Source organism: Hyperoodon ampullatus (genome assembly GCF_949752795.1).
Source record: "Hyperoodon ampullatus genome assembly, chromosome: 9".
Lineage (NCBI taxonomy): Eukaryota > Metazoa > Chordata > Mammalia > Artiodactyla > Ziphiidae > Hyperoodon > Hyperoodon ampullatus.
The window spans coordinates 46,923,489-46,948,583 of NC_136922.1; the positions used below are offsets into that span (position 1 = coordinate 46,923,489).

Sequence of the window (25,095 nt, forward strand, 5' to 3'; positions counted from 1 at the left end):
TATGGCTGAGTAATATTCCATTGTATATATGTACCACATCTTTATCCATTCATCTATCATTGGACATTTAGGTTGTTTCCATGTCCTGGCTATTGTAAATAGTGCTGCAATGAACATTAGGGTATATGTGTCCTTTTGAATTATGGTTTTCTCAGGGTATATTCCCAGTAGTGGGAGTGCTGGGTCATATGGTAGTTCTATTTTTAGTTTTTTAAGGAACCTCCATACTGTTCTCCCTAGTGGCTGTATCAATATACATTCCCACCAACAGTGTAGGAGGGTTCCCTTTTCTCCACACCCTCTCCAGCATTTACTGTTCATAGATTTTTTTGATGGCCATTCTGACCAGTGTGAGATGATACCTCACTGCAGTTTTGATTTGCATTTCTCTAAAAATTAGTGATGTTGAGCATCTTTTCACGTGCTTCTTAGCCATCTGTATGTCTTCTTTGGTGAAATGACTACTTAGGTCTTCTGCCCATTTTTTAATTGGGTTGTTTGTTTTTTTTAATATTGAGCTCCATGAGCTGTTTGTATATTTTACAGATTAATCCTTTGACCATTGCTTCATTCACAAATATTTTCTCCCATTCTGAGAGCTGTTTCTTTCTCTTATTTATGGTTTCCTTTGCTGTGCAAAAGCTTTTAAGTTTCATTAGGTCCCATTTGTTTATTTTTGGTTTTATTTTCATTACTCTAGGTGGGGGGTCAAAAAAGATGTGTCTTTCCTATGTTTTCCTCTAAGAGTTTTATAGTGTCTGGTCCTACATTTAGTTTAGGTCTTTAATCCTTTTGGAGTTTATTTTTGTGTATGGTGTTAGGGAATGTTCTAATTTCATTCTTTTACATGTAGCTGTCCAGTTTTCTCATCACCACTTATTGAAGAGGCTGTCTTTTCTCCATTGTATGTTCTTGCCTCCTTTGTCATAAATTAGGTGACCATATGTGTGTGGGTTTATCTCTGGGCTTTCTATCCTGCACCATTGATCTACATTTCTGTTTTTGTGCCAGTACCATACTGTCTTGATTACTGTAGCTTTGTAGTAGGGTTTGAAGTCAGGGATTCCTCCAGCTCCGTTTTTCTTTCTCAAGATGCTTTGGCTATTCGGGTCTTTTGTGTTTCCACATAAGTTGTAAAATTTTTTGTTCTAATTCTGTGAAGAATGCCATTGGTAGTTTGATAGGGATTGCACTGAATCTGTAGATTACTTTGGGTAGTATAGTCATTTCACAATACTGATTCTTCCAATCCAGGAACATGGTACATTTCTCCATCTGTTTATGTCATTTTTAATTTCTTTCATCAGTGTTTTATAGTTTTCTGAGTAAAAGTTTTCTGCCTCCTTAGGTGGGTTTATTCCTAGGCATTTTGTTCTTTTTGTTGCAATGGTAAATGGGATTGTTTCCTTAATTTCTCTTTCTGAGTTTTCCTTGTTAGTGTATAGGAATGCAAGAGATTTCTGTGCATTAATTTTGTATCCTGCAACTTTACCAAATTCATTGATTAGTTCTAGTAGTTTTCTGATGGCATCATTAGATTTTCTATGTATAGTATCATATCATCTGTAAACAGTGACAGTTTTACTTCTTCTTTTCCAATTTGTATTCCTTTTATTTTTCTTCTCTGATTGTCGTGGCTAGGACTGCAAAACTATGTTGAATAAGAGTGGCAAGAGTAGACATCCTTGTCTTGTTCCTGATCTTAGTGGAAATGCTTTCAATTTTTTACCATTGAGTATGATATTTGCTGTGGGTTTATCATATATGGCCTTTATTATGTTGAGGTAGGTTCCCTCTATGCCCATTTTCTGGAGAGTTTTTTATCATAAATGGTGTTGAATTTTGTCAAAAGTTTTTTCTGAGTCTGTTGAGATGATCATATGGTTTTTCTCCTTCGATTTGTTAATATGGTTTATCACAATGATTGATTTGCATATACTGAAGAATCCTTGCATTCCTGGGATAAATCCCACTTGATCACTTGATCATGGTGTATGATCCTTTTAATGTGCTGTTGGGTTCTGTTTGCTAGTAATTTTTTGAAGATTTTTGCATCTATGTTCATCAGTGATATTGGCCTGTAGTTTTCTTTCTTTGTGACATCTTTGTCTGGTTTTGGTATCAGGGTGATGGTGGCTTTGTAGAATGAATTTGGGAGTGTCCTCCCTCTGCAATTTTTTGGAAGAGTTTGAGAAGGATCAGCGTTAGCTCTTCTCTACATGCTTTATAGAATTTGCCTAAGAAGCCATCTGGTCCTGGACTTTGGTTTGTTGGAAGATTTTTAATTACAGTTTCAATTTCATTACTTGTTTATATTTTCTAATTCTTCCTGGTTCAGTCTTGGAAAATTGTACCTTTCCAAGAATTGTCCATTTCTTCCAGGTTTTCCATTTTATTGGCATATAATTGTTTGTAGTAGTCTCTTATAATCTTTTGTATTTCTGCAGTGTCAGTTGTGATTTCTCCTTTTTCATTTCTAATTTTATTGATCTGTGTCCTCTCCCTTTTTTTCTTGGTGAGTCTTGGCTAAAGGTTTATCAATTTTGGTTATCTTCTCAAAGAACTAACTTTTAGTTTCATTGATCTTTGCTATTATTTTCTTCTTTTCTATTTCATTTATTTCTTCTCTGATCTTTATGATTTCTTCTACTGACTCTGGGTTTTCTTTGTTCTTGTTTCTCTAGTTGCTTTAGGTGTAAGGTTAGATTGTTTTTTTGAGATTTTTCTTGGTTCTTGAGGTGAGATTGAATTGCTATAAACTTGCCTCTTAGAAGTGCTTTTGTTGCATCCCATAGATTTTGGATCACTGTGTTTTCATTGTCATTTGTTTCTATGTATTTTTAAATTTCTTCTTTGATTTCTTCAGTGATCTCTTAGTTATTTAGTAGCATACTGTTTAGCCTCCATGTATTTGTGTTTTTTACAGTTTTTTTCCTGTAACTGATTTCTAGTCTCATAGTGTTGTAGTCATAAAAGATGCTTGATATGATTTCAATTTTCCTAAATTTTCTGAGGCTTGTGACCCAAGAAGTGATCTATCCTGGAGAATGTTCTGTGTGCGCGTGAGAAGAAAGTGTATTCAAGCAGAACTATGTTACTAAGTTTCACCTGCTAGTATAGTTTTGCTTAGCAGTTCTTAAAGAATTAGCAAATATGTGTCTGATTATATCATCCTCAAAAAATTGGACCAATTTTACTTCCTTACATTACTGTTCTTAAATGTTACTTAATGTATAAAGGAAACATTTTAATGGTATACACAGCTAAGCTAAGAGACAGCACAATTTCCAAAGGGTTCCTTTTTGGCCTAATAAATATAACATAAAAATTTAACTCTAGGGAGAGTAAAATGGCACAACCTTTTGGGATGGTAATTTTAGCAATATTCATCAAAATTTAAAACGAGCAAATGCTTTGACCCAGCAGTTTCACAGCCAGGGAATTGTCTGCCAAGAGTACACTATGTTTTCTAAAGCACTGCTTATGATGACAAAAACTGAAAACAATCTAAATGCCCATCAGTAGGGGACTTTTAAATTATGGTACTTTCATACAGTGATTCAATATATATTAGCATACATACACATATTTGGAAGCATATACAATAAACTGTGATTAATGCTTATATCTGCTAAGCAATATTCAGAATTGGAAAAAGTTTCTTTTTCAATTTTATAAATATAAAATTGAACTGTGTGAATTTTGAGATGAACTGTAAATCAGTTTTAAAATCTACACATTATTTGAAGGAATTAGATACACATTTGACATAAGTTAAATCATATTTTAGTTCTAAAAAACCATCAGATAGATAATTAAGCCAAATGCTACTTGATGTTTTCTTTTGTTGAGTATATCTTTAAAATGTGGTCAAATATAGGTTCATATGCAGGAGTGTCCAGATTTCTTTTCTGGGACAGAGGTAATTTATAAAGTATTTTTGATTAATTCAAATGGATCAGAGACCTAAATATAAGAGAAAGCTAAAACCATAAAACTCTTAGAAGAAAACACAAGAATAAATCATTGTGACCTTAGATTAGGCAATCTTTTAGATATGACCGAAAAGAAAATGAAAAGTGAAAAGACAACCCACAGAATGGGAGATATTTTCAAATCCTATATCTTATAAGGGATTTTTATCTAGAAGGTAAGAACTTTATAGAGACATTTTACCAATCAATAGTAAAAAGACAACCTAATTTTGAAATGGGCAAAGGATCTAAATAGACAGTTTTCCAAAGAAGATATACAAATGGTCAACACCATGATGAGATACCACTTCACATTCACTAGAATGGCTACAATAAAAAAGACACATAATTACAAGTGTTGCTCAAGATGGAGAAATTGGAACCTTCATACACAGCCAGTGGGGATGTAAAATGGTGCAGTGCATCCACTTTGGAAAGTAGTCTGACAGTTTCTCAAAAGGTTAAACAAAGAGTTACCATACAAGCAATTCCACTCATGGGTATATACTCAACAGAAATGAAAACATCATGTTCACACAAAAACTTGTATATAAACTTCATAGCAGCATTACTCATAATAGCCAAAAAGTAGAAACAATGGAAATGTTTATCAATTAATGACTGGATAATAAAATCTGTATGATTGAATATTATTTGGCAATAAAAAGGAATGAAGTACTGATACATATTACACTGTAGGTGAACCTTAAAACCATTATGCTCAGTGAAAAACACCTGTTACAAAGGCCATATATTGCATGACTGCATTTATATGAAATGTCTAGAACAGGCCAATTCATAGACGGAGAAAGTAGATTAGTTGTTGCCTCATTGGAGGAAAATAAGAGATGACTGCTAAAGGGTATGGAGTTTCTTTTTGGGGTGATGAAAAAGCTGTAAAGTTGACTGCAGCATTGGTTGCACAACTCTGTGAATATGGTAAAAACCACTGACTTGTTCACTTTAAATGGGTAAACTGTATGGTATGTGAATTATATCTAATAAAGCTGTACCCCCCCCAAAAAAAAGACTTTTGAGACAGTCCACAATATTAAAGAAAAAAGTGATTCAAACATCCCATGTAACCTTACCTTGGACACTTCCTCTTTCCCATTATTTTCTTTAATGAATACCTTTTCTAATTCGGGACTTATTCCTTCTACATTGCAGGGCACACGTGAAACAGATGATTTTGGCACTGATACATTTGACAGTGGCATAGGGACTGATCTTGATCCAGTAGCCTACAAAACAGAAGATAGGTGTTATCAAATTATTTGTGGCCAAAGAAATCAAGAACTAAAGAGCATGGTAAATCTTAAAAGAGAAACTCAATGAGCAGAGTTATTTTGAAATTTCAAATACAATATAAATTCAGATACACATACAGCAGTTTAGGTTCCAAAGTAAGGAAGTAAGGTAAAAATTACAGAGTAAAGTAATCCTTTATGTAAGTATAAAGGTATGATTGTAAACTGTACACACTTTTCCAGTAGAATGGCAGAAATCGGGTGTCCTCTACACTGTTTAATTTTTTTTCTTTTTACTGGAAAAGCATAGTTGAAATCATGTAAGTTGAGTGTATCATGTGACACTTCAGCTCTGCTCTGTGCTTGTGTATGTGTTTAAAACATTTGTTCCCTGCACTGTAACAATTACCTTATAGTATTTTTCATTTCCATTTTATCAACCATTTAAGAAAGGCTTTTGGATTACTAAGTAGTGTGGCAACAGTATCATGTTAAGTTCAGTAACACTCACTTAACAACTATAAGGTTGCTTTCAAAAGTCCTTTGGAGGAGTTGTCAAAAATTAACCACCTCTCATAGCTGTCCTGCAGGAGGTACCACAAAGTGTAAGACAAGCCTTTTGATGCTCAAGGAACTTAAAGAACAGAAAGGAAATAAGAAAAATAAAGATGAACAAGGTAAAAAAGAACAGTATATGATCTCTACCTTATTCTGAATGATTAAAGTTGATATATATGATTCATAATGAGGTAGACAGCTAGTCATTGATTAAATGAATAATATATTTCCCACACTCAGTGCTGTGCTCCTGCCATCTGTAAACTGCTGCCCACGAATGTCCTTTGTCTCATTATTAATGCATGAGCTTTTTTCATATTAAAGTTGTAACTCTTTGTCATACATTTACTGTTTACTTTAGTATGAAATATCTTTCAGTACTTTTATGGTTTTTCATATTTAAATATTTAACCTACCGTGATTTATTTTTGTGTATGTTATGAAGTAGTATTTTTTCCCACATAGTAATCAAACTGCCCCAACATTTCTTTATGGATTCTGTATTTGATTTCCTTGAGTTGTTACTTGATAATCCCTATACAGAGCTCCATTTTAACTGCTCTAACTTTATAGCAGTTACATTTTGCATTTTGGTATCCTATAGGGAAAGCCTTTTCAAATTTTCTTTTTAACTGGCATTACTTTTCCATATTACCTTTGAAAATAACTTTTAAAGTAATAAAACAATTCCTTTTACATTTCCATTGGAACTCAATTTGTATGTTAATTTTGGTCAAATTACTATTTGAAAATTATTGAGTCTTCCCATGCATGAATGACTTCCCATTTGTCTCTATTTTATATTTCATATCCTCAATAAAGTCTTATAGTTCGCATATTTCTTTTAAGCCTAGGCATTTTATATTTTTCATTATATATATACTAACAAGTTATTGCTAGTTGTAACATAATAAGAAATATGTACTTAGTTTCTACCCCTGGTTCCTGACACAGAGTTCCTAAAATCTTGTAATTTCCTGAGGGACAGAGGCACTAGGAGCATCTTTTGTTCCAATATTTGGTTTTTGACACCAGTCCTGACACATAGCTCCTAAATCCCTTGGAATTTCCTGGGAGATAGGACCAAGAGTTTTTTGTTCTAATGAGGCGACTCTTGGTGGGTTCCTGAATAGGTTCCAAATGGGGGGGCTGGTCACTAGAAAGAAGCCATGATTAGAAGCTTGGAACTTCCAGTCCAACCCCCATCCCCCTCATCCTCTGGTGAGCAGAGGGGCTGGAGACTGAGTTAATAATTAATCATGCCTATGTGATGAAGCCTCCCCAAACATCCCTACGCTACAGGTTCAGAGAGTTTCCAGGTTGGTGAACACACATCCATGTACCAGAAGGGTGGCACACCCCAACTCCATGCGAGCAGAAGCTCTTGCACGTGAGTTACTTACAGACCTTGCCCTGTGCACCTCTTCATCCTGCTGTTCATCTGTATGTATCCTTTATTATATCCTTTGTAATAAACAAGGAAATGTGTTTCCCTGAGTTCTTTGAGCCATTACAGCAAGTTACTGAACCTGAAGAAGGGGCTGTGGGAATCCCTTCTTTATAGCCAGTAGGTCAAAAGTGCAATGACAATCTGGACCTTTCAACTGGCATCTGAAGAGGGGCAGTTTTGTGGGCGGTGTCCTTCACCTGTGAGGTCTGTGCTAACTCCACGTAGTTAGTGTTATAACTGAATTGTAGGATACTTGGTTGGTGTCTGGCGAGTCAGAGAATTGGTTGGTATGGGAAAAAAATCTCACACATTTGGTGTCAGGAATGTTCTAAGCAGAGGGAAACAGTAGTTTACCTTTACTAGTATAGGAGGAAACAACTGATTTTTATATGTTTACATTTTATCTGATCATTAAGTTCTCAGTTTTTCTCCTTTTTATTGTGAAAAATTATAATCATAAACATGATTAAACAGAACAGTATAATGAACACTCAGGTGCACGTCATCCAGTTCCAAAACTTATCAACATTTTCTAACTTTATATTATCTAAACATCCACTTGTTTTTGTTCTTGGAGTATATTAAAGCACATTCTAGACTTCATATTTCATCTACAACTATTTCAGTAGGTATAGCAAAAGATAATTATTTTTAAACATAACTACAATGCCAAAAAATTCAATGTAAATTGGGAACAAGTGTATAAATTTTTTCTGTTAAATCAATATGTCAATAGATATATTATAAATGCATTGGGCTCTTATAGAAAAGGTGCTTGAAAGAAACAGAATAAGAATAATAATTCTACCAGATTAAGAAGAAAAAGTAAGGCATATGTGAATTTTCTCTTGAAATGTCTGAGTCTTGCTTGCCAACTACATGTTTGTTTTACAGCTTTGATGAGGTATAACTGACATACAATAAAATCCTCCCATTTTAAGTATGTAGCTCATTGAGCTTTGTAAATATATAGTCATCCAATTATCAGTATAATCACATTTTAGAAACTTCTATCATCCAAAAAATTTCTCTAGGGCTTTTCTACAGTCAATTCCCACCCCTAATACTTTGCATCATTTTGCTTTTTTGAGGATTTAATGTAATGAATCATATAGTATGTAGCCTTTTGCTTCTGACTTCTTTCACTTGCCATGATGTTTTTGAGATTCAACCATGTTGTTGTAAGTACCAGTAGTTCCTTCCTTTTTACTGCTGAATAATATTACACTATATGGATGTATGAAGGGTTGTTTATCCATTCACCAGTTCATGGATATTTGTTGGTTTCCATTTTTTGACTCTTATAGATACTGCTGCCGTGAACAATGATATAGAAGTCACTGTCTGGACATATGTTTTTATTTCTTGTGGACAGATACCAAAGAGTGGAATTCCTGGGCTGTATGATCAGTGTATGTTTAACTTCTTAAGAAAATGCCAAACTTCTTTCCAAAGTAGCTGTACCATTTTGTGTTGCCACCAGCAATGTGTGGCTGTTCTGGTTGCTTCACATCCTTATCAACACTTGGTATTGTCAATATCTTCCATTTTAGCCATCCTATCATTAGTTTTTTAATAGTCTAGTAAATTCACTTTGATTTTCTAAATATACAACAATATCGTAGGCACATAGTGATAACATTTCTTACTGCTCTGTCTAGAACCTCTAAACTACTAGCAAATAACATCAATAATTACAGACATCTATGACTTCATTTTTATTTTAACAGAAATGCTTCCAGTATTTTATTGTTAGGATCTAACTACATTTGCAGTTAGTCCCATTAGGAAGTGTCCTATTTTAGGATAAGTTTTTATCACATATGGATACTGAGTTTTTATCAAGTGTTATTATGTTATTCAGCATCTACTTTGACTTTCTGATGCAATGAACTAACCTAATACATTTCCTAATGTTGAATTATCCTTACATTTGTGAAACAATCCCTAATGAGATTTTTTTGATACACTACTTGGGTTTCTCCTGCTATATGACTATATTTGATTTACTAAAATTTACATTAACATTTGTAAGTAAATTTGGTCTAGAATAGCATTTCCCGAAGTTTGTTCCATGGGGTATGTGAGTATATGTTTGGGGTGGGGGTGAGAGGACAAAAAAATGAATTGTCAATTTCTTCCTAAGTCAGATAGGGGTAAAATACATCAAGAGACACACAGAGAGATGGGTTAAGGTACTATGAGGAAGATTAAATAAGATAATGCCCAGAGTTGCTTAGTAAGTGAATGAGCTAGGATTTCAGCCCAGGCCAGTAACAGTCATCCTTGTTACCACTACACTCTGTTATGTCTGTTATTAAAAGATTACACATATGGCTAAAACAAAAACAAAAACTTCTTAAAACAAACATTGTAACAGAGCTAGAGATTTACATTAATTTTTTTTAATCCTAAAATGATGGTTTCTCCTTTATAATGAACCCTTTAAAAGGAATTATTCCAATCTGGACAAGAAGTTAGCCTACCTGAGTGTGATTGATTGCTATATGGTTGCCATGGAGAGGTGACTGACGATCCTTCTCCTTACTGTGCCGACTGCTCTGCTTACTACGTTGTAGTTGCTGCCTCAGTTTGGCAATCTGCTTTGGGGAGAAGGGAGGAGAAGCAAGAAGAAAACAGAAGTGAATACCAAGCTTTAAGTATTTATTTCTTTAATTTTAGATGTTAAAGAATAAAATTTTTATCAAAGATTTCAAGAAGAGACAATATTTCACTACAATGATTTATTCTCCAAGTTTTAATAATTAAAACTGTTGAAAATAAGAAATATATGCTACAAATGCTTCACTGATACGATTTAAATATTGTTGGTAAATACATAGACTAAATTTCCCCAGATTATTTCATATTTTACCTTTGTAACACCAGAAACATCTTCCCCTTTAAACACTTTTTCTAAGATGAAAAACTAGTATTTCACATACCTATTAAAGTCAAACCCAATCTCTTAATATAGGGACCTCATTAAGTTTTTAAGTTCCCATCTTATATAAACAAAATGGATCTGGTAGACCAATTACTAAACACTTTAAAATTGTAAATCCCATGGTGTAAATTGTATGGCATTTAGCATTAGTTACTTGTTAGTATTTAATATCTTACTAATATATTACTCTTAGTCACAAAATCTTTATTTTCCAGCTTTATTGAAACATAAATGACATATAACATTATGTAAGTTTAAGGTGTACAATTCTTTTAAAAAATAAACTTATTTATTTATTTTTGGCTGCACTGGGTCTTCATTGCTGCAGGTGGGCTTTCTCTAGCTGCAGTGAGCGGGGGCTACTCTTCATTGCAGTGCGTGCAGGCTTTCATTGCGGTGGCTTCCCTTGTTGCCGCACATGGGCTCTAGGGTGCACAGGCTTCAGTAGTTGTGGCATGTGGGCTCAGTAGTTGTGGCTCACGGGCTTTAGAGCGCAGGCTCAGTAGTTGTGGCGCACAGGCTTAGTTGCTCTGCTGCATGTGGGATCTTCGCAGACCAAGGATTGAACCTGTGTCCCCTGCACTGGCAGGCGGATTCTTAACCACTGCACCACCGGGTAAGTCCCTATACAACATGTTGATTTGATGCTATTATATATTGCAAAATGACACCACTGTAGCGTAAGTTAATACCTCCATCTCATTACATAATTACCATTTCTTTTTGGGGGTGAGAACATTTGAGATTTACTCTCTTAGCAACTTTCAAGTATATATAATACAGTATTATTAACTATAATCAAAATTCTGTACATCAGATCCCCAGAAATTACTCATCTTATAATTGGAAGTATGTACCCTTTGACCACTGCCCTTTACCCTCCAGTCTAGCAACCACCACTCTACTCTCAGTTTCTATGAGTTTAGCTTTTCTTAGATCCCACAAACAAGTGATACCATACAGTATTTGTCTTTCTTTGTCTGACTTATTTCACTTAGCATAATGCCCTCAAGGTTCATCAATGTTGTTTACAAATGGCAGGATCTCCTTCTTCCTCATTGCTGAATGTATGCACCACATCTTCTTTATCCACTTCTCCATTGACAGATACGTGGCTACAGTGACACAACTTTTCAAAACAAATATAACTTAGGAGTGTATTCTCCTAAGTGGAACAGTAAAACTCCCAGACTTAAGGCTTAAGAGAAAAGTCATTTCTACAATATGGCTTGGAATTCATTAAACTATTAACATATTTTAGGTGCTGTATAATCTTCTTAAACTGTGCTAGACCTGAAGTAAAATATACCTGAGCATTTTCAAAGGGAATCAGTAGCAATTTGGGGGAAGTTACTTAATATTGGTATTACTTTCCTTGTAGAAAAGATGACATTAATCAATTAATAGGTACTCCTTGAACATATACAGTGAGCTCAGTTTTATGTTACCTACTAAGCAAAGTGCAAATACAAAGTAAACTGTGTAAAATATATTGATTTCCTCAAAGAGATGTTAACAAAATGCTTATTTGGAATAACCATGGCAATGAAAAGCAAAATAGTTGCTATTAAAGCATGTTAATGGTCAAGGGGAAATGTATATAGGTTGCTGGGAAAACTTACAAACAGAAGAGAAGCAGCATGGAAGAAAATAAAGCACCTAAAAGAATAATCTATACCCTTTCTTTTAAATAAGATCCTCTAGTTTTTTGAAACTCTTTGTAGCTTATGGACATCACATACAATTTCCTTGCAAAGATATATAAATAAGATTATCTATGTTAATATTTGTGTTCCTTGCTCTCTGTTGAAATGACATTGTTTTCTTCTAGAGAACATTAATTTTCATGAGAAAAGGAATCAAAATTAGTAGGTAATCATTATAAATCAAGAGGTTATACTCTATGATAAAAATAAATAGAATTTCAAATTGTACAAGTTATTTAATTAGGATAGGGGTATAAAATTAAGTGTTTTCTGAATATTAATGATGTTTCAGTGGTTTTCAAAACTGGCAAGAGCTTACAGAGAAGAGCCCATAATGCTTACAGATTAATCAAAGCAATTTGTACTTTTTAATTTTTAAAAATAATCTTTAAAAATAAACAAACAAAAATAATCTGAAAATTAATCAATCCTAATCACTCTTTTTAAAGGCCTTTGAGATATCATATTAAGCCGGAAAAGTTTTTGTTCTAAATAGCTTTACCAAACCCCTGAAAACAAAAAGCATACATAATGGTACACACCTTACTTTGCTTGGAATATCAACTTAAACTATGCAACCTTATAGTTTCCACACATTACTGTTTATCTTTGGATTATAACATAGTTCTGCTTTTGTTTACAACTTAGAAGAGATCAGAGTAAAAAGGAAGCCCATCTTACTAAATATATATACTAAAAACATTACAACTCTTACTCAAGAACCATGTAAAATGAAAACAAGATATAGGGCTTCCCTGGTGGCGCAGTGGTTGAGAGTCCGCCTGCCGATGCAGGGGACACGGGTTCGTGCCCCAGTCCGGGAAGATCCCACATGCCGCGGAGCGGCTGGGCCCGTGAGCCATGGCCGCTGAGCCTGCGTGTCCGGAGCCTGTGCTCCGCAACGGGAGAGGCCACAACAGTGAGAGGCCTGTGTGCCACAAAAAAAAAAAAAAAAAGATACAATAAATCCTCCTTTGCTTCAGAATATAGGAGGTTCCTGTGTTATTTATACCACATTCAGAAGAGGGGCTGACCTATATAACAACTGCAAATATTCTCACCTCCCACAGCTTTTACTTAGAATTTCCCTTCTCTTTTCCCTTTGATGCTCAAGAGCCCATGGTCATCCAAAGCCGTCTCTTCTCCCTAAGTTCAGTACCAGGAGACAGTAGACACAAAGGTATCTCTGGGAGGAAGGGGCAGAGGGGGTTGTAATTTCCACCCTACACTCACACACCCCTCCCATCTCAGCCGTAGTTCCAAACCTCTGCCTAAGACAACCTCTCTAATCAATCCCATGTTCCAATGCATCACACAAAGCTCTTGGTCCTCACTTCAGTGGGCCTACCCACCCTAGTTACTACAATGAAATGCCCATACAACCTTCCTTTACAAAGGGAACCCTAAGTTATACTGACTGGATTTCTTAAACTATAGATGAATCTTACTTGTCTTTCTAAATATTCATTAGCAATGCTGTGGCCTTAAGGAAAAAATTAAGAATGGACCTTGAGGGTATTATACTAAGTGAAATAAGTCAGACAAAGAAAGCCAAATACTGTATGATCTCACTCATATATAGAATCTGAAAAAACCAAAACCAACTCACAGAACCAGAGAACAGGGTCTGGTGGGGGGCAGAAAATGGGTGAGGGTGGTTAAAAGGGTACAAGCGTCTGGTTATAAGATGAGTAAATTCTGGGGATGTAATGTAAAGCATAGTATATTTGACAGTTGCTATGAAAACAGATCTTAAAAGTTCTCACTCCTCATACACAAAAATTATAAAAATGTTGAGGTGATGGATGTGTTAACTAACCTTCTCGTAGTAATAACTTTACAATATATACATATATCAAGTCATTATGTTGTATATACCTTAAACTTATATACTGCTATATGTCAATTATATCTCAATGAAGCTTAAAGAAAAAAAATTAAGAGGGAAGGAGATAGGAGCATTCTTTAAACATGAAAGGGGTCCTAGGCACGTGGGCTCCAAAGTTTGAAAAAGTTAGGGACTAAGTAAGCCTGGGTCACAAAGAAGAAATAATATTGTAGAGAGAAGAATTACCATAAATACAAAGAAATGACTAAAATATTTGTGGAATTAGATGAAGTAAAATCAGAGACTGGCCCCACTGAAAAGCTGAGAACTAGGAACACATTTCACTGTAAATTTTTGGAAATGTGATAACATCACCCTTGTTTATTTGCTATTTTTGTCCTGTTAGTTTCCCCCACTATTGTTAACATTTAAAAACAGGAAAAAAGGGCTTCCCTGGTAGGGCAGTGGTTAAGAATCTGCCTGCCAGTGCAGGGGACACGGGTTCGAGCCCTGGTCCAGGAAGATCCCACATGCCGTGGAGCAACTAAGCCCGTGCACCACAAGTACTGAGCCTGTGCTCTAGAGCCCACGAACCACAACTACTGAAGCCCGTGTGCCGCAACCACTGAAGCCCGTGCGCCTAGAGCCCATGCTCCGCAACAGAAGCCACCGCAATGAGAAGCCCGTGCACCGCAACGAAGAGTAGCCGCTGCTCGTCGCAACTAGAGAAAGCCTGAGCGCAGCAACAAAGACCAAACACAGCCATACATACATACATACATACATACATACATACATACATACATACATACATAATAATAATAATAATAATAATAAAAAAAATAAAAACAGAAAAAAACTAAACTCCGAGCCTCAAAAGACTGGTTGAGTACTTTTGCCTCAGGTAGTGAAAGGGAGGGAGGGTAACATTTCTCAGAATGAATTCTATAGTAGGCCAAGGAACTGAGACATCTTAAACAGACTAAGTGGCTGCAGTAGGAAGGGAAGCAGGATCCTGGGGCTTTTGAAAGAGGAAAAAAAAAAGTGAGAAGAGAGCTCGATTAACGCCAGGAATGGCACTTTGTCACTTGCATTTATATGAATTCTCTCATTCATTTCTCAGTAAAAACATATGAGATAGGTACTACTATTATCCCCATTTTATAGGTGAGGAAACTGAGAGGTAGGAAGGTTAGCTTGTTGAAGGCCACACAGTTAAGTGGTGAAACAAGTATATGAACTTAGGAAGTGGAATTCCAGAGTCTGCTCTCTTAATCACTATTCTGTATTGCCTAAAGGATCAAGTTAATAACTCGTAAGGAGATAAAGAAATCTTACAAAAAGTGAAGACAGACATACAAATGGGAACAACATACAAATGACAACAGTTGAACTGTTAAGAAAAAAGTCCCCCAAACAATTACTAAAGATATTAACCCAACAAATTTTTCTGAAAATCTAGTTTCAGAGGTTATGAATCTCAAGCTGTTATTCTCTTTTATATGAAAAAAAGAGAATATGTGACAAACTTTAGTGCTTGTAAAGATCAGTGTCTCAAAAGAAAGGTTCTGCAGTCTAAAAACAAATTTTACATATTATATCCTTTCACAGTTTTCAAAGGAATTTAAAATGCAACATTTCCTACTCTAATACTAAAAATAAAAATTTAAAACTTCTTTTTGTTTAATATAAATATGAATAATTCATGCTGTTTTCCTGTTTTTCTAATGAAACCCTAATGAAATAAATGCTGTTTATTCAGCCCTCTGATATCCAAATGCACAAACATAGGCATACGTATGCACAAACATGCATATATAAAGAACACAGATATGTAAGCACATACACATGCACAGGGAGTTGTCACCTGCATGCACATCACCTTTACACATGCCCACAGACAGACATGCTTGCCCACATGCAGACTCACAGAAGCCCCCACCCCAGTAATAGAGAGATTTACACAGATCCATCCCCACAAATATAGCTAGCTTTGGGACAATTGTTATACACATAAAATAGTTTTTAATATAGACATGTATTTACCAATAAGGCATATTTGTCAACAGAGGAATGTTGACAACAATATCAGACTAACATTTAAAGAACACTTGGTCCATAAACTCACTAGATTCCACAGATATATTGTAACTGTTTTACAGATGAGGAAACACTTTGAAAAATAAAGTACCTTTCCCAAGGTAACACAGCTAATAAATGGTAGACCCAGTCCTTTAGCCTTTAGTTCGTAACACCTTCCTATTACCTACAGGGCTGCTGAAAGTAATACTGTGTTAATGTTCGCAAATAACTACCAGTCGCTATGTATTGGCTCATAATCTCAACCACTTCGCCAAGTAACTAACTTCCTTTCTTAATGCTGGAGATATTGCAAGATGTGAAACTGCAATAAAGGTGAACAAAAATTTGATGAAGCAATTAACTGACTACATACTAACTTAATGATATATTTCTTTTTTGATAAGCAGTTTAGTAACCTTAAATATTGTTCATATTGGATCCAGTTTTAAACAATGAAAATATTATAAAACATCTTTACAATTCAATTTAATATGGACTCAGAATTTATTGGATAAATATTTGTATTTTTAAAAGACTTTACCACATAACTAAATAAAATTCTTCAGACTGTTGTTTTTTAGGTCCAGAGAAAATATTATTGCAATTTTCCCCTAGTATAGTATGATAAAACAATTTTTTTTCATTAGGGCAGAATGTATACTCTTACTAAAACTATAAGGAAACTTTTATTTTTCTTACTTAAAAAAGGAAGACCACAACAATATTTATTAATCACTATTTGATCAGAAGCAAGGAACTTCCCTAATCATTTCACTCAGAGAAAAACTATCCCAGTAATGAGAAGAGGGCTTATTGGTGAGATAAAGAAGCAATCCATGATTCTTCCTTTTATCCACTGAAGGACTTAAGAATAAAACTCACCTTTTGCAACTTATCTTTATCAAAATCAGAAATAGTATAAAGTCAAAACAACAATACAGTAATATCATTTATATTCTCTCTGGGAACATCACCCTCTGGGATAAAGAGTAGGTTTACTTACTGCTTACTATAAAAACAGTGGATTCTCCAAGTTCTATTTGTCTTCTATAACGTGATCTACTATATGTGTAGGCATCCATTTAGGCCCTCCCCATCACCCCCACTGGACTTGGGGTTCAGGGGAACTAATGCAAACTCGATAGTCTTGATACCTGCTGTGCAGTGAATAATAAAGTCCATTGTCTCTAAACCACGAGCCTCATGACTTCTGACAGCATCCATGAAATAGTAAAAAGCTAACTTATTGGGTTATAAGTAGGAAAAAATCAGATCCAAGATGCGGAGGGTATACTTCCTCTTTTGCCTCAAATGAAGAGAAAGGAGTTTTAATGGAACAACTTGGAAGGACTGATTGTTCCTCACAGATAAGAAGACCGGATGGACTGGAATCTGACTCCACCCCAGATACTGAAAATGTTGAGCTAGGATGATGGAGATTTACTTTTGCTTTAGAATCAGCCTAAACTCCCAGATATTAACCAGATTTTTTTAGTGTGCAAGCTTCCCAGTAACCATTTGGGAAATTTGAAAGTGAGAGTCATAGTGGAGGGTTGTCTTAGGTCCTACTTAAGAGGACCACCTAGAAGGGTAAACAGAGCTCAGCACCTGAGAAACTGAACGTTATTTCTAGAATTCTAGAGGCTAAGGAGAGAGTAAGATAGAAGTGTAGGTAAGAGATGTGCAGCAACAAGGCATGTCCAAAGAACCCATGAAATTACAAAAGGTCAGTTTTAAAAATCTGTCAAGCCCAGCTAATTGACAGGCATCTGATAACAGTACCAGTCAAGTAGGAACATTTCTATTCCCCTTACCTCTCCCCTCTCTCCCCCGAGCTCCAACTCCAGAGGGGTCAGAAATCGTAGCTATGGAGTTAGGAAAGAGGTAAGCAAGAAAGACAAAAGGAGCCTCCGGGATCCCTTCACCCATGAAGTCATTCATCTGCAGTAGGCCCTAGCTCGAAGAGGAGTAGCTGCAACCATGAAATAAGTAGGAAGCTTTAACTGTTACGAGAGATTGGAAAGCATGTTCACTTGAAGGAATCATAGGTGTGTAAGAGCTTCTGGTTTTGCACCATACACAAGAGATGAACTTCTCTCACTGAATAAGGATAGTGGGAGTTAATATAAAGTCCTTTTGTGATTATCCCTTAAAGTCTTATCTTGATTTTCCTAATATGTAATTAAGCTGTTTAAAAAGTAGATTGTATCTACTCTTTCTTTTGAAATTCTAGATGCTTTTACACAATATTGAGCATACAGACTTATGCATTTGATGCTATTCCATGAACAAATGCAGTGCCACTACAGGCTGACGATGTATGCTAAAATATATAGTTAAAATTTACCTGTCTTCTCTTTTACCTCTATTAAATGTATACAAATCAAGTACCATAAAAACAGAAATAGAGTGAGATGTAGAAAACAAACTTATGGTTACCAGGGGAGAAAGCAGTGGCAGGGGGGAAGGGTGGAGGGAGAGATAAATGGGGAGACTGGGATTGACATATACACTCTACTATATAAAATAGATAAATACTCTGTAATGACTTATGGGAAAAGAATCTGAAAAAGAGTGAATATATGCATATGTATAACTAATTCACTTTGCTGTACAGCAGAAACTAACACAACATTGTAAAATCAAGTATACTCCAATAAAAATTAAAAATAAAAGCACCATCAACAATAAAAAAATGATAAGTACTAATTAAATCCTTATCATTTGCTTAGCAGACTTCTTAAACTGTAGTTATGCTTTATAAATTAATTTTAAATTGTGTTATGTAAACAGGGAACCACATATCTAACCAATGGAAAAGTACACTTAAACATTTGTTTGGTTTGTTAAATCTAAATAAAGGTTGGGTTAACATCCCTCCAGTAAACATAATTCAAAGGAGGAAAAATAATCTTTTCATAAAAGAAAATGATGTCTCACTTGGATTCATTTCCTTAACATGGACACAACCCATAACTTCACTGTATATTGGTATCAGTTAGTTTCTGACAAATGTGTTGATAATCTGTTTCCTTTTTTGTAGGTAATCTTTCTTCTAATTGCAAGAATGAGTAAGTGTGTGTGTGTGTGTCCTTGATCTACAACTCAGTTTACCTAGGGTGGAAATTTTTTCTTTGTCCTGTTTATCCTTCATGGAATTGATGGGCTTTTTCAATATGAAGACACGTCACTCTCCAAATCTAGCATATTTTCAACCTTTAAGAAATATCTCTTCCCTGATGCCTACTATTCTTACCTTCTGGAACTCCTTACTCAGTCTATTTTCCTGTTTCTTAACTCCTCTTTCATATTTTCAACCTCTATCTTTTTTTTTTTTTTTGCGGTACGTGGGCCTCTCACTGCTGTGGCCTCTCCCGCCGTGGAGCACAGGCTCCGGACGCGCAGGCCCAGCGGCCACGGCTCACGGGCCCAGCCGCTCCGCGGCACGTGGGATCCTCCCGGACCGGGGCACGAACCCGCGTCCCCTGCATCGGCAGGCGGACTCTCAACCACTGTGCCACCAGGGAAGCCCCCAACCTCTACCTTTTTAAAAATTATTTTTAATTTTTTAAATTGAAGTACAGTTGATTTATAATGTGTTAGTTTCTGGTGTATAGCAAAGTGATTCAGTTATATATCTATATATTCTTTTTCATATTCTTTTCCATTATGGTTTATTACAGGATATCGAATATAGTTCCCTGTACTATACAGTAGGTCCTTGTTGCTTATCTACTTTATGTATAATAGTTTGTATCTGCTAAGCCCAAACTCCTAGTTTATCTTCCCCTGCTCTCTTTCTCCTTTGGTAACCATAAGTTTGTTTTCTATGTCTGTGAGTCTGTTTCTGTTTTGTAAATAAGTTCATCTGTATCATATTTTAGATGCCACATATAAGTGATATCATATGATATTTGTCTGACTTACTTCACTTAGTATGATATCCCTAGATCCATCCATGTTGCTGTAAATGGCATTATTTCATTCTTTTTTATGATTGAGTAGTATTCCATTGTATATATGTATACAACATCTTTATCCACTCATCCGTTGATGGACATTTAGGTTGCTTCCATGTTTTGGCTATCGTAAATAGTGCTGCTATGAACACTGGGGTGCGTGTATTTTTTCGCATCAGAGTTTTCTCTGGATATATGCCCAGGAGTGGGATTGCTGGATCATATGGTAATTCTATTTTTAGTTTTTTAAGGAACCTCCATACTGTTTTCCATAGTGGTTGCACCAATTTACAATCCCACCAACAGTGCAGGAGGGTTCCCTTTTCTCCACACCTTCTCCAGCATTTATTGTTTGTAGACTTTTTAATGCTGGCCATTCTGTCAACCTCTATCTTTTTATTCTATATTCTAGATGATTCGCTCATCCAGACTTTCTCAGTTGAGACTTTTGATTCACTAATTCTCTCTTCTGCTGTGTCAATTTAAGCCATCAGTTTATTTTTAAGTTCACCAACTTTTATTACATATAAGACTTAGGATCCTTTCTCTTTCTGCCTGTTCTTATTTACTTCTGTTCTCATTGTGAGCTGTTTCCTTTGAAATTCTTTACATTCTTATTTCTAAATTCTTTTTTGAGATTGTGTTCTTATTCTTATTTTCTCAGATATGACTCTAATGTATCTGCTGTCTCTTATGGCAATAGATTTCCTTACATACCCTAAAATACTTACTTGCAAGTTCTCTGTATGTGAGAGTTTTATATTTTGTGAACTCTTTACTGCCATATTGTTTCATGGTTGCTCAGACTAGTGCTTCAGAGTTGCATAGCTTCAGAGCAAAAGTCTTAAGTCAGGAAGATTGGGGCTTTGCTCCCGCATGGGTAGAGCTCTATTCCAGACGCCATATCCACACACAACATATTTGGTTACTATTTCCATTTTTGTATAGAGGCTTGTCTGGCCCACAAGAACACCAACAGTGTCAGGTGGAGTTTTTTCAGGTCTAGTTTTACTGCCTGGAAACATGGTCCCAGTTCCCTGCTTTATACAGACAGCCCAGTTCCAATCTCCCATTTGCAAGATATATTTGACTCTCTTAAAATGTGTAGTCTCTTAAATTTGGCTTAACTCACAGAAACCTGGCCAACACGATCCAGATTTCTGTGAGTCAGATAACATCAACATCCACTCATCACTAAGGATTTCCCTTCTATTCATGGTCTGCAGGGGTTTTCCTTGTCTTAAATGTAGCTAAAATATATTTACTTATGTATTTCTTTGAAAATTTTTCACATTGTAGTCTTAAAAGCTTGGAAAAGAGTGGAAGCAGACTATTCAGGTGCTTCACTGACATTTAAATCAGAAATCCAGATGCAAACTATCTGAGGGGAAGAGCATGTATGTGACTCAGGAAGAATGGATGTGATACAGCTGAATTTGGTGCCGAGACAAGGAAGCAGGTCAAAAGTTGTTTGTTAAAAAAAACACTGAACTTTAGTAGCATATAACTGAAAAAATATATTACTATTTCAATAATAGTTTTGGCTTTCATAATTTCCTCAGATTCCAATTCTGTCGTCTTTTATAACTATTCTTATTTTTACTTTTGGTCTTTACCCATGTACTCATTTTTCCAGCCTCAGTTATATATCATTTAAAATTTAATATCTACCATGGACATAACATGGAAAACCTACTAGTCTTTTATGTTTATTCCTTTTTTTTTCATCTTTATTGAAATGTAATTTACATTCCCTTAACTTCATCCATTGTAAGGGTAAAATTCAATAAGTTGTAATCACTTTGTAGTGTTGTACAAAATAATCACAATTCAGTTTTAGGACTTTTTCATCACCCCCCAAATTTGCTTTGAGTCTATTTGTAGCCAATCACCCCTACCCCCACCCCATTCCAGCCACATGCAACCACTAATGGGCTTTTTTTCCCCTCTATAGATTTGCCTTTTCTGGCATTTCAATATAAATGAAACCATACAATATGTAATCTTATTCATCTGGCTTCTTTCACTTAGCAGGAATTGGCAAGCTACAGTCTGCAAGCCAAATCTAGCAGGCCACATGTTTTTGTAAATAAAATTGATTGGAACATAACCATGTCCACTCCATATTGTCTATGGTTGCTTTCACACTACAATAGTGGAGTTGAGTAGTTGCAACAGAGGCTCTGTGGCCCACAAACCACAAAATATTTACTATCTGGCTTTTTAGAGAAAAAATTTGCTGACCCTTGACTTAGTAAAATGTTTTTGAAGTTCATTCCCATTGTAGCATGTATCAGTATTCAGTACAGTGTTCCTTTTCATTGCTGAACAGTATGCTATTGCATGAACACATGACATTTTGTTTATCCATTTACCAAACAGTGGATATTTCAATATTTTTTAGTTTTTAGCTATTATGAGTAATTCTGCTATAAATGTTTGTGTATATGTTTCAATGTAAACATGTGTTTTCATTTTTCTTATACAGAGTCCTAGGAATAGAATTGCTAGGTTATATGCAAAGTTTCTGATTAACTTTTAAAGAAACTGTCAAACTGTTTTCCAAAGTTGGCTGTATCATTTTATATTCCCAACAATGTCTGAGGGTTCCAGATGCTCTTCATTCTTGCTAACACTCGGCATTTTCTGTCATTTAAATCACAGTCATTGTAGTAGGTGTGTAGTTGTATCTCATGGTTTAAATCTGCATTTGCCTAATGTCTAATGAGGTTGAACACCTTTTCATGTGGTCATTTTCCATCCATACATCTTTGATGAAATACTTCTATCAAAGTCTTCCCCTTTTAAGTTCATTGTCTTCTTATGATTTTTAAGAGTTCTTTATATATTCCAGATGTAAGTCCTATATCAGATGTGATTTGCTAATATTTCTGTCTGGGGCTTGTCTTATCATTCCTTTAGTCATGTAATGTAAACGTTCATTTAAATGAAGTTCAGTTTTTTTTTCTTTTATGGACTTACTCCTGGTGTTGTATCTAAAAATGCCTTGCTTAATCCAAGGTCTTCTAGAAGATCTAAAATTTTAGAGCTTATATTTAGGACTATGATCCATTTTGAGTTCATTTATCTCTACAGTGAGCGTCAAGGACCTAACTATTTTTCCTATATATGAATATATAATTATTCCAGTACCAGTTATCAGAAACACTTTTCAACTGAATTGCATTGGCAGCTTTGTCGAACATTAACTGACCATAAAATATAAGGGTTTATTCATTGATTCACAATTTTGAATCATTTATCTATATTTCTTTCTTCTTTATGCTAATATTTTGCCAAATTTATTAATACAGATTTATAAGAAAGTATTGAAATTGTACCACACAAGTCCTCCAAATTTTTCCTTCTTTTCAAAATTACTTTTGGCCCATCTAGGCCCTTCACATTTCCACATAAATTTTAGTATTAGCTTGTCAATTTTTACCAAAAACAAAAACCCTGGGAAGAAAACAGGGATTATACTGAATCAATTTGGGGAGAATTACCATTTTAATAATAATACTGAGTCTTCCAATCCATGAACAAACTGTCTGTCCATTTATTTAAATCTTTAAAAATTTTGTCCAGCAGTGTTTTGTTTTCAGTGTATAAATCTTGAACTGCTGTTGTTTAATTTATTCCTAAATATTATAATATTTTTGATGCAACTGTAATTGTTTTCTGATTTAGGGGATTGTCCATATCTAATATCTAGACAAACAGTTGATTTATTTCTTTTTTTATTATCTATTTTACACATATTAGTGTATGTATATCAATCCCAATCTCCCAATTCATCCCACCACCAGGCCTTCCCCCGCTTACCCACCTTGATGTCCATATGCTTGTTCTCTACATCTGTGTCTCTATTTGGGCCTTGCACAGCGGTTCATCTGTACCATTTTTCTAGATTCCACATATATGTATTAATATACAATATTTGTTTTTCTGACTTACTTCATTCTGTATGACAGTCTCTCGGTCCATCCCCATCTCTACAAATGACCCAATTTCATTCCTTTTTATGGCTGAGTAATATTCCATTGTATGTATGTACCACCTCTGCTTTATCCATTCATCTGTCGCTGGGCATTTAGGTTGCTTCCATGACCTAGCTATTGTAAACAGTGCTGCAATGAACACTGGGGTGCATGTGTCTTTTTGAATTACGGTTTTCTCTGGGTATATGCCCAGGAGTGGGATTGCTGGATCATATGGTAGCTCTATTTTTAGTTTTTTAAGGAACCTCCATGCTGTTCTCCATAGTGGCTGTATCAATTTACATTCCCACCAACAGTGCAAGAGGAGAAGATAGTGGAGTAGAAGGACGTGTGCTCACTCCCTCTTGCGAGAGCACCAGAATCACAAGTAACTGCTGAACGGTCATCGACAGGAAGACACTGGAACTCAGCAAAAAAGATACCCCACATCCAAAGACAAACAAGAAACCACAATGAGATGGTAGGAGGGGTGCAATCACAATAAAATCAATTCCCATAACTGCTGGGTGACTGACTCACAAACTGGAAAACACTTATACTACAGAAGTCCACCCACTGGAGTGAAGGTTCTGAGCCTCATGTCAGGCTTCCCAACCTGGGGGTCTGGCAAAGGAGGAGGAGTTCCTAGAGAATCACACTTTGAAGGCTAGCGGGATTTGACTGCAGGACTTCAACAGGACTGGGGGAAACAGAGACTCCACTCTTGGAGGGCACACACAAAGGAGTGTGTGCATCGGGACCCAGGGGAAGGAGCAGTGATCCCAGAGGAGACTGAATCAGACCTACCTGCTAGTGTTGGAGGGTCTCCTGCAGAGGCGGGGGGTGGCTGTAGCTCACCGTGGGGACACGGACACTGACAGAGGAAGTTCTGGTAAGTACTCCTTGGCGTGAGCCCTCCCAGAGTCCACCATTAGCCCAACCAAAGAGCCAGGTAGGCTCCAGTGTTGGGTCGCCTCAGACCAAACAACCAACAGGTAAGGAACCCAGCCCCACCAATCATCAGACAAGTGGATTAAAGTTTTACTGAGCTCTGCCCACCAGAGCAACACCCAGCTGTATCCACCCTTCCCATCAGGAAACTTGCACAGGCCTCTTAGCCTCATCCACCAGAGGGCAGACAGCAGAAGCAAGAAGAAATACAATACTGCAGCCTGTGGAACAAAAACCACATTCACAGAAAGACAGACAAGATGAAAAGGCAGAGAGCTATGTACCAGATAAAGGAACAAGATAAAACCCCAGAAAAGCAACTAAATAAAGTGGAGATAGGCAACCTTCCAGAAAAAGAATTCAGAATAATGATAGTGAAGGTGATCCAGGACCTTGGAGAAAGAATGGAG

General features: G+C 35.8%; 1 protein-coding gene across 2 annotated transcripts in view; it reads right to left on the minus strand.

Moving 5' to 3' along the window:
• GLCCI1 (glucocorticoid induced 1) overlaps positions 1 to 25,095 on the minus strand; it is a gene marked incomplete at both ends in the record, with an annotated part of 119,386 nt that overhangs the window by 17,887 nt on the left and 76,404 nt on the right. The window contains 2 exons of one of the 2 annotated variants that reach the window (XM_079711581.1): positions 5,066 to 5,218; positions 9,719 to 9,835. In XM_079711581.1, the coding sequence (XP_079567707.1) occupies positions 5,066 to 5,218; positions 9,719 to 9,835 (270 nt within the window). The remainder of the gene's footprint in view (positions 1 to 5,065; positions 5,219 to 9,718; positions 9,836 to 25,095) is intronic. The other variant, XM_079711580.1, reaches the window with a different exon arrangement.